This window comes from Xenopus tropicalis, chromosome 2 (genome assembly GCF_000004195.4).
Source record: "Xenopus tropicalis strain Nigerian chromosome 2, UCB_Xtro_10.0, whole genome shotgun sequence".
Lineage (NCBI taxonomy): Eukaryota > Metazoa > Chordata > Amphibia > Anura > Pipidae > Xenopus > Xenopus tropicalis.
The window spans coordinates 71055882-71067117 of record NC_030678.2 but is presented as its reverse complement, the minus strand read 5'-3'; the positions used below and the strand labels follow the sequence as shown (position 1 = coordinate 71067117).

Sequence of the window (11236 nt, the reverse complement as noted above, 5' to 3'; positions counted from 1 at the left end):
AACCAAAACTATGCAATTTTTATACAGTGTAGTTTTGGTCTCTGGTGCTCCAGAGGGGTATTATTAAAAATAAGCTTATAAAGGCTATGAAAAATGTAAATTATAAAGAAAGGCTGGCTAAGTTCGGATCATTTACACTCAAAAAGAGACACATGAAGCAGAACTAAAGCTTAAACTAGAAGTAAGGTAGAAATGCTGCAGTGGCTTCAAAAATGCCCTGTTAGCTCACTATGTTCTTTTTTGCTGATTCACAACTCATGCTCTGTACAGTTGTCAGCTATCTGAGCTTAGAGACCAACTGATAAAATATTGTATATATAGAATATAAGATACAAGGCTTACAAGTTTTTCATGAAAGTTAACAGAAAACAAAACCCTAATAACATATATGGTCACCGTCAGACTGAGATGCCCACCAGAAAACCTTGGACCATGAGCCCACTCTTTAAACTGTTACTTCTCCTCTCCACCCTCAACATTTTTATTATCCTAGTCTTCCTATACTGTACCCTGTTCTTCCATATGTTAAGCCTCTTTGTTCCCATACAGAAACAGGGAATGACCATGAAATAGGCCATGAAATAGACCAAGAAGTTAGAAGTAAAAGGGCCCACTGGCACCTTGGTCCACCAGCAGTTTTCTTGATATTCCAGTGGGCCAATCCGACACTGAATATGGCTAGATATAAATATTTAATATACTGAACTGCTAGGATTTATAGCCATTCGATCTTTGTATATTTCAATCAAATAATATTGTATAAGCTTTGCAGAGCATTATTACTTCATGATTTTTATGGCATAGTTTTTACTAAGCTGTATTCTATTTTTGCCTGTTTATTACTTCAAATTGTGAGTAATTGGTTGTATTTATAATCATTTTTAATAAATGTTATCACACTATTCGCTGCTTTCCCTTTTTATCTTACTGCATTGAGGATCCTGGTGTTCCCTTCAAGCAAAAGTTATTACATTTATGTTTGGCCCTTATTCACTACCATCTGGTAAGTGAGGGGCTAAAGAAGGAGCTGCATATCGATTTGGTTTTTTCAAAACAGCACGGACGAGTTTGGTTTTTCCAAGATTTCCCACCGAGAGCACTGAGTTCTGGTATTATATATATACCATTTGTAAACTACACTGTGTACATACAAGTTTATAAATAGGTCGGTATAAGTCTATATATGGACACTGGGGTTTGCTTTGGCCTTTTTTAATTCAACTTAACTATGTATGTAACTATGTAACAATATGTCTGGTAAAGTCACCAAACAAGTGGATCATTACCTGATATGCCTACATTAACATGGACAATAGATTGATCCGATCGTGTAGCTCTCTGTCTTCCATGGTGAGTTAGTTAGTAATTCAGTCAATCTGATATCCAGGTTGTCTCTCGGCAGTCAAACTCACCACATCTGCTGCGTAATAATCAGATGGCTCTCTGTCTGGTTGTGTTTCTAATTGTTTAATAAATTAAATTATTATTTTTTTATGCAATAAGGAAATGTGATGGAAGACCTGCCCACAATTTATGTAGAGAGAAACACAAGGAATAGCAAAAGAGAGAGAGAAGCAGGGTGGAAGGAAGGCTAAAAGAACATTTTATATATAGAAGGGGCTGAGCAGGAAAAGAGTGGGGGAGAAGGGATGGCACTCCACATTCCAAAATAATGTTTGTGTTATTATTTGTTTTTTTTAAGTGGATGTGGTTAAAGAGGAAAATACAATGTAATCTTTGTGCCTGAGGGTTAAAATAGTGCCACAAGCAGGGACAAACATGTTTATTGCGCTTGTGTTTGGAAAGCTTTCATTTAGGGCAAACAAACACCCACATTGTTCCCAGAGAGGAAATTCAGAGAAAAATGCCAAAAATACTCCTCGGAAAGGAGAAATAGGACCTGGGAATTCTACAGTCAACTTTGTTATATTTGCATGTGGAGAAAGAGAATGAGTTTGGATGCAAGAAATGTGATATTTAGGTTAGTTGGTAAGAAAGGTATGTGCCGCAAGAGCAAACAGTCTGCAAGAAATTAGCTAATTGTAATCAAGTGCTGCAAGCGAAAGGGAGGAGGGTCTGAGAGAGTCAGACAGTCAATAAAGGCACGGGGAGGTGTAGCAGACAGAAACACACAGATAGAAATGAAAATATTGGCATATAGAAGTAGCAAAGAGGGGAAACGGGCTGACAGATTTGAGTGAAGAATAATTTATGCTAAAACAGCTCCGAGTGAAGATTGTCGTGTCCAAGCAAAGCAATAGACTTATTGAGAAGGAATGAAACTGGCAGCAGGACGAAGGCCGGAGTAATAGAAAGGTGAGTGAAAGCAATCGGTTGATGTAGCTCCTAATTAATACAAACTCTTTAAGTATGCTATGGTTTTTGTCTTGAGCGAAAAATTCTATGTGTGTTGTGTAAGAGATCTAGCACAGAAATAACTGAACGCTGTACAGTAATAGGGTGTATACATTGAACATACAGATTACAAACAAAAAACAACAAAAGATAACCAATGCAGGAGGTAAAGAGAGCGCTGTCCAAAAACCTTGCAATCACCAGATACATGCATGTGCAGATGACTTTCATAACTCCCTTATTAGCAAGATAAATATTAGAATTTGTTAAGAAAATGCCAGATGATTCATCTTGGAATCTTGCTAAAAATCAAAGGGACACAAATTGCCTGTTCAATACTATATACTTAAGTTACCAGTATATTTAGGGGCATGTTTAGCATATCCAGCAAGGGAAGCTGAACTGATTGCAGTTGAATTTAAATGCAATCAGTACATCTTTGCAACATAAAGATCCCTAAACTTAAGTGATCTAGTAACCTTACTAATATATATATATACTGTATATATATATATATGACTTCATCTTTGTAGTAATAGTCTTGAAAAGAAAGCATAATACACATTAATGTGATAGTATCACTGAGGCAAAGAGAGCTTTCAGGATTGTATATTTCTTATGTGCAAACTTCCCCTGTTCTGTTTCTTGAAATGGCACTGAATATTCCATAAATAATAACATATAGCCTCTCTCTATCAAGAAGAACAAACAGACAGATATATTAAACTGGTCTTGTTGGGTGATACATTGAGAGTTTTAGCAGTTGCTCCTGCTCTAGCAGTACCTAACAACCAAGCAGTTCTAAACACAAAAAATCTTTGTTCACCTTAAAATAGTTTAAGTATGATATAGACAGCATATTTCTGACAAATTTCAATTGGTCTTCATTAATATTTTTTCTGTGATTTTTGAAATACTAACATTTACTTCTCTAAAGGGGCCATACATGGTCTGATTGTAGCTGTCAATATCGGTCCCTTGGACCAATTCAGCAGCTTATCGGCCCATGTAGGGGCAGAAACGATGGCCATACCCAACCCATATCTGGCCTGAAATTGTTCAGATATCGATCGGGCAGGTTAAAAGATTCAGTCGGGTCAGGGACCGCATCAGCTCGTTGATGCGGTCCCCGAACCGTCTGTGCCATTGTCGCCGTTAGAATTCGATCTTTTGGCCCCAGAGCCTACTTTTTCCCGATATTGCCCACCCCAAGCGAGCAGATCTTAACGTGTATGGGCACCTTTAGGCATGCTATTTAAACTATCTAGTTTCCAGGGGCTAATTACAACCAACAGGGTGTTTTAAAGTCAAAATGGAAGATGAACAGTAGAGAAAAGTCTATGGGTATATTTATCATGCTGTGTAAAAAGTGGAGTAAAGCATTACTGGTGATCTTACCCAGAGCAACCAATCAGCAATTAGATTTTAACAGAAAATCAAATCAAAGCGTCTGATTGGCTGCTATATACAACATCACCGGTGATGTTTTACTCCACTTTTTACACAGCATGATAAATATACCCCATTAGTATTTCCTACTTAGAGTCAGTTACCCACCAACATCACCGGTGATGTTTTACTCTACTTTTTACACAGCATGATAAATATACCCCTATGTATTTCCTACTTAGAGTCAGTTACCCACCAACAGAATTTTTGGGTGCATGATGGAATCAGTCAGAATAGAAAAAGCTAATAATAATAATAATAATAATAATAATAAAACATACAAAATAAATAAATAATGAAAACAAATGTAAAAGGTGCTTAGAATAGATCCACTTATGTCATACTAAAATGCAATGTGAAGGTGAACCTCCCATACAGGTAACTCTTTCATTGCATTAAATGTATTTCTGCCTGTCAATTTGTTTGTGATAATATCTCATTAATGTACAATAAACAGTTTCTATAGACAACATTGGCCAGGGCGAAGTTTCACTATTTTCTACTTGTAACTTATATCCACTCTAAGAACATTTGTACTCATGTCTAAGTATCTACACTTTCTGCTCCTTTGTTCAGGTATTTCCCCAGTGTCAATGGAGGCACTTGGTCAACAATCTGAGTTGTGCAGTCCAAACCTTAAATCAGGTATAGTTACATCTCACCTGGAGCTCATGAAGCATCCCTGCACAGTATACATATAGTAAAGGGACATACAATAATTATAATAATGAATAAAATGTAATAATTATGCTACTTTTTGTTTTTAGAACCACTCAAAGTGATACAGGAAATAGATGGGATAGAGCAACACTCTGAAATCAGTGAGTTAATCCAAGAAAGTGTGGTCACAGAACCCCCTCAAATGACACGTAAGTGCACCTTTACTCAGGAAATTAATGCTCTAAAAATCTCCACTAGTACTTACTCAGTTGCAAGTAAAGAAGGGGAGATCACTAGTGATGAGCGAATCTGTTCCGTGTGGATTCACCATAAAATTCACGAAACGGCAAGAAAATTCGTGAAATGGCGTGATTATTTTGTCGCCCGTGCTTTTTTTTTGTCACCCATGCTTTTTTTGACGCGACTACGCCCTTTTTTATGCAACTGCACCCTTTCGTTGACGAGACCACTGACTTTTTTACGTGACCGCGCCCAATTTAACACAACCACACCCAATTTGCCCAATTTTGGCAAAATGTGGAAATTCGCTGCGAATCCACGCCTGGCAAAAAAATTGCTATAGAGTACCAATATGCAGAAAAACTGCTGCAAAACATTTTGTAATCGACTACAACACAACATGTTCCGGGCCCCGTAGTGCCCTGTTTCAAGTTGAAAATGGGTACTAGTGGACCCAAAACATCATGTTGTAGTCAACAATAAATTGCATCAGTTTTTTACAAATACTGTAAGTGTTGTCCCATTCACTCACTTTAAATTGCTGGTCATGTGGTAAGCCTTTGGGGATAGATGCATTGCGCCTGCCAGGCTGAGCATCTGTCTACCAGTTGATTCTCATTTAATTGCTCACTTCCTTATCCAGTGTAATGTCAGTGGGACACCATTTTTTCAGAAAGCATTGCTAAGTGATAGAATTTTGTACCAAACCTTTTTTCATTAACCTGTTTGTATGTTAATACAGATTTACCAGTCACTCAGATTTCACAAATAAAGAATGGGAGCCCAAGAAATTTCCATTTACCCAACCCAAAGGGACCAAACAAGTCACTGTCCCAGTCAAACAAGCAGAGTAGCAGAAGCATTAAAGATACAGAACCTTCATATCTTTCACCAGAGTCACAAGAGGGTATGTATAATTAATTGGTAGTGTCTTAAAAACACCTTGTAGACTTACAAAAGAGTGAGCTCTGAGCACAACTGAACTGGACTGTCAATTTGCCAAAGAAGCAAGGAATGCAAAGTTTAGCTTTAAGTATAACCCAGCACAATGTGGGGAATAAGGGGGGAAAGAAATGCTGAAAGGTGGAAGGGGGGGGGGTAAAGAAATGTGCAGACCAAGACTAATAGGAATATAAGAAAGAAAGAAAGAAAGAAAGTGAACAGGGTAAAAGAAGAGGAGAACATAAAGTACTGTATATATTAGCTGAAGTGTAGCCCTGGGGACAGCCATTCAAGCTGTAAAAAAAAAGGAAATAGGCACAGGTTATATAGCCAATAACAGAAAAGTTCTGTGGAATACAATGGAAATCTACACAGCTTATCTGTTTCTGCTATGTAATCTGTGTCTTTTCTCCTTTTTCAATTTGAATGGCTGCCCCCATGGCTACATAATATATTTGTTTATGTAAACTATAGTAGGGCTTCTGAAGAAAACACACAACTTTTACCTGTTTATCTTAAATATGGGTTACTTTTAGTACCTGGACAACAGCAAAATAATATCTATATAGGATATGGCTAAACAATTACACTCTAAAGCAGTCCCAGCCCTCACTGGCTATCACATAGCAAAAAAGGGAAAATTGTGCTGACCACAAAATTTTAACATTTAGGTAGGGATGCAAAGAGGCTGTGACCACAAAAGTCATAAAAACAAAGACAAGAGGTCCTCCACATTCACCCATTACCATATATACTACATATGGGTGTTCTATCTCACCTTTTTTAAGAGGTCTGTCTCAGCTCTTGACCACCTGCTGTCATTTTCTACCTGCAGCTGGCTAAATCATTTTTTCATTGCTATGGGTTACTGCCCATATGCAACTTCACCCATACAATCAACTTCCTGATTCTGTATTCACCAGTATAGATCCTTCCAGCAAACACAAGTGCATCCATTCCGATTAGAAGAAGGCTTTATCTTAATATTCAGAAAGGGTTTTTGTTACAGTGAGAGCTGTGAGGTTGTTGAATTGTCTCCTTTAGGCTAATGTCCCACGTAGCAAGTTAGTCACCCACGATTGATCTCTACTACCACAAGCGACTAACTGCTCTGAAATGCCTTTCTACTGGCAACAATAGTAGTCGCCAGTGTAAAGGGTCATGCATCGCTTTAGCTTTCAGAAGTCGCGTGACGTTACCTGCAAAAGGAAACTTTGCATGACTTTGGAAAGCAGAATTGATGCAAAGGCCTTTCCACTGGTGACTCCTATTATTGCTGGTGGTAAGACATTTCTAAGCAGTTAATTGCCTGCAGTAGCAGAGACCTATTGCGGGCAACTAACTCACTCCCTGGGACATTAGTTTTAAGTGGATAATTTGAGATGAAAGCTGGAAGATAAGCAAAGATAGAAACAGGATAAAGGTGGCCACACACGTGGCGATTTGCGATCTTACAGATCGTACAATCCGCCACTAACCTTCAGGGCTGAAACGGCAGATAAGGAGGTAGAAACAATAGGATTTCTACCTCCTTCTGCCGATTCAGCCCTGACGGCAGATTTTGCTCAGGCGCCTTCTATGGCGCCCGATCAAAATCTTTTAACCTGGCCTGCGATATCGGTCGACTCGCCGACTTGCCATACACGCACCGAATATCGTACAAAACGAGGTTTCGTATGATATTATCGGTGCGGGTATGGCCAGCTTAAGTTGTACTTGATAACCAAACTTGATGCCAATAGAAAGGTTTTTATTTGCCTTTGCATCTCTAGCTTGGAATTTTCTTTGGAGGTGTAGAGTCATGGCAAAAACACGTAAGGCATAGGTATAGAAATAATTTGGTTTGGGTCATGACGCTTGGATTGTACAGCATAGTGCCAGCCTGGATCTTTTTCTTGTTTACCCTTTTTTCATGTTTCCTCTTAATTCCTACATACATTCTGTTTAGCATTACTATAAGTTGGTATTTCTTCATTTACCTTGGCTCTGTATTGCTTTATGATTTTACCGCTGGTAATATATTCACCAACATCTCTTGATCATAACTTATTCACCACACTTGAAGCTGCTTTCTCCTATTTCTTCTGTTTTGCACCATTACACTCCTAATTTATTTATCATTTCTTTGTTTAGATTGCTGTGTACACTGCACCCTAGCACTCCTCTTCTGTCAGTTTCTATCACTGTGTAACTTGGTGCTGGATGTCTTAACATGTGGTTCCTGTTCAGCTGATTCTGCTGAGTTCTGCTGTACCTGCTGCTCAATGGGTGGATGTCCTGATTGCAGTGATTCCTGTGACACAGACTGTGGGATTGTGGATGCTTGTTGTGAATCAACAGACTGTCTAGAAATCTGCATGGAGTGCTGTGGTCTGTGCTTTTCTTCCTGAAAGGAGTCCTTTATGATGTACTGGCAGCTCTCTATTACATGCATTTTGCACAACATATGCTCTATAAGAGTTAGAACAGCTCCAGAATTAAAACAGACATTGCTGTTACACTGGCTACTATTATAGTGAGTGTTATAAAATCACTACCACTACAAATCTACCCAAAAATGCCTTGCAATAGACTAACATTGGGCTCACCACAAATATTGCTAGCGGCAGTATGGCTTAATTTAGTCTAGCTCGATTCAGTCAGATCAATGTAATACGCATTATACGTGCCAATCATAATGTAAAGGTGGCCATACACAGGGGTCGATTGTAGCTGCCGATATTGGTTCCTTAGACCGATTTGGTAGCTTATTGGCCCATGTAGGGGCACAAATGACAGGTCTGGCCGACCGACATCTGGCCTGAAATCAGCCAGATATCTATTGGGCTGGTTAAAAAATTTACTCAGATCAGGGACCGCATCGGCTCGTTGATGCCGTCCCTGAACCAATTGCCCCTATTACCAGTGTTCTAATTCGATCATTTGGCCACAGGACCAAGTGGCCGATTTAGCCTGAATTCACCCGACATTGCCCACCCGTAGGTGGGGGATATTGGGAGAAGATCCACTCGCTTGGTGACTTCGCTAGGCGAGCGGATCTTTATGGCCACCTTAAGTCTACTAGCAAGGCATTTTTTTTTAATGCTGGCTACAAATCTCCCCGTGTGTCATTGCCTTAAAAGCAACAGTAAGACTAAAAAAAAAAGTTTCAAATAATTAAAATACAATGTACTGTTGCCCTGCACTGGCAAAAGGGTTGCATTTGTTGCAAAAACACTACTATAGTATGTATGTATGTATGTATGGATGTATGTACATACAAGAATTATAATAAATAAAGTAAATCCACATAAATGAAGTGTCATGTGGTAAGAGACACAGTAGGAAGGCAATCCCGGACCCATAGCGCTTACAGTCTGTGTGTGTTTATATAACTAAGTTGCTTTGTAGCCATAGGGGTAGCTATTCAATCTGAAAAAGGAGAAAGGCAAAAGGTTCATAGCACATAGATTCTGTAAAATATAATGGGTTTGTAGAAGAACTAAACCTGTTGTATTCTGCAGAGTTAAGGTCCCCATACACGGGCCGACTATAGCTGCCGATATCGGTCCCTTGGACCGATTCGGCAGCTAATCGGCCCGTGTATGGGCAGAAAAGAGCTGCCTGGCCGACCGATATCCGGCCTGAAATTGGCCAGATCTCGATCGGCCAGGTTAGAAAATCCGGTCGGATCGGGGACCGCATCGGCTCGTTGATGCGGTCCCCGAACCGACTGCCCCATAAGCTCAAATGTAATCCGATCGTTTGGCCCCAGGATAATTTTTTATATTGCTACCCGATATCGCCCACCCGTAGGTGGGGATATCGAGTGAAGATCCGCTTGCTTGGCAACATCGCCAAGCGAGCGGATCTTATAGTGTATGGGCATCTTTAGTCCTATTTCAGTTTGAATGGCCCTATGACTACACAGCAGCTTTGTTTATATAAACTATAGTAGTGTTTCTGAAGCAAAACAACATTTTACTAGTGCAGGACAAAGTACATTATATTTTAAATTAAAAACACTTTAATTTAGGTTAATTTTCTTATTGGATCCTTGTCCATAAATAAACCAGCTTCTCTTGGTTCCAAACTGGAAAGATGCCGAATAAAAAGCAAAATAATTAAAAAAAAAAACAAATGATAAAAATGAAGACCAATTGCAAAAATATAACTCACAACATCATACTAAAAGTTAAGTAAAAGGCAAAGAACCCCTTAAGGGAGAAATGTGAAAACACTGATAGCACTTTGAAGGAACACAAACTTCAAAATCTTCTTTAACTTGTGCTTAGCACAGTTAGTTTACAGGCAGGGTTTATGTGCTTCCAGTGGTTGCACAAAACAATAAATGGAAAAATTGTGGACAGCCCCAGTGCAAAAATGTTATGGTCCAAATGCTACAGAAATACATTGTAAAACCACCTCTAGTTTCAATATTTAGATTAAAAGAAGTCCATGTGCCTGAACCTGTTACATCAATTCCACCTTTGTGATGAATGGTTGCTTTAATTATGATGATGTCCCCAATGAAATCATCACACTTTTATCTCACCCCATTAACACTGAGAACACACGCAACATATGTAACTGTGGCTTAAGACGAGGAAATAAACAGAAAGTACAGAAGCTGCAACCAAACTCAGAAATGTCTCGTAAAGAAGAAAACCAAATATAAATACTTATTTTTCTCTTTGTTTATTACAAATATACAATGATAAAGATATTTTAATAGCTAGTTTGCCTTTAACACTGGAACAGATCACTGCTCATTTTAAATAGCATGCAGGTCTGGTGCAATGTTTTTCCTGGTGCTTGATCGGTGTGCAGCATGTTAACACTACATGGTTGTGGCACAGGCACAGTTACAACTAGCCATTATCCTTTTTGTGCTTTCCTAATGAAACAAATAGTCAGTATGTGTGAAAACAAATACTGTAAAATGATCACTTAGCTTCCCCCCCCCCCAAAAAAAAACATACCTTCATCACTGTGTGACATGAACCGTGCTTTTCACTGCATCATCTTTGGAACCAGATTGCATTTCCCTAATTACCAATTAGTACTGAGCACCCTGCTAATTATGTTATGCCATGTAATTAAGCAGCTAATTAGCTCAGTGTAAGCTGAGAATTAATTAGCAAATGCTGAGAAAACTGAAAGAAAAAAAAACTACCAAAATGTGGACTTGGAGGCCAGGGTTTGAATACAAAAAATTGCCCTGTTACATCAGTAAATGAGTTGGACTTAATGTCTTTTTAGCCTAAACAATTAGGTCATTGTATAGAAGAGAACTGCTATCGCTAAAGTCTGTAAAAGAGCATTTTGCAACATTTATAAATATTTACTGAAGCATTTAAATGCCTTTCCAAACCACAAATTAAACCATCTGCTTTTTAATTGGTACTTGACAGCCTGTTTAAATAAATCCAACTGTTACCTGGGCATATCTGATCTCTCTGGCTTGGGGGGCTGTGGCCATCAAACACTGCTCATCACCTTTGTCAACAACTCACTTCACCCAAACAGTTTTATATTGGTAATGGAATAGCGCCATACGCTCCTACCTGTGCCTGCACCTGAATGAATGGAATACGCTCAGGTACAGGCA

At 38.8% G+C, this 11236-nt stretch overlaps 1 protein-coding gene across 1 annotated transcript; it reads left to right on the top strand.

Annotated features, from left to right (window-relative positions):
• The first annotated feature begins 1864 nt into the window (after positions 1–1864).
• mdfi (MyoD family inhibitor) lies at positions 1865–8394 on the top strand. The gene is made up of 5 exons (XM_004911383.4): positions 1865–2316; positions 4381–4449; positions 4572–4673; positions 5447–5611; positions 7780–8394. Exons 2-5 carry the CDS (start codon positions 4398–4400, stop codon positions 8034–8036), a joined length of 576 nt encoding a protein of 191 aa, XP_004911440.1. The 5' UTR covers positions 1865–2316; positions 4381–4397; the 3' UTR covers positions 8037–8394.
• The last annotated feature ends 2842 nt before the right edge of the window (positions 8395–11236 follow it).

Bases quoted from the DNA above. Each gene is read 5' to 3' on its own strand.
- mdfi (XM_004911383.4), top strand. From the start codon at position 4,398: ATGGAGGCACTTGGTCAACAATCTGAGTTGTGCAGTCCAAACCTTAAA. The intron at 4,450-4,571 runs GTATAGTTACAT...TTTTGTTTTTAG, and splicing joins CAGTCCAAACCTTAAATCAG to AACCACTCAAAGTGATACAG. The intron at 4,674-5,446 runs GTAAGTGCACCT...ATGTTAATACAG, and splicing joins AGAACCCCCTCAAATGACAC to ATTTACCAGTCACTCAGATT.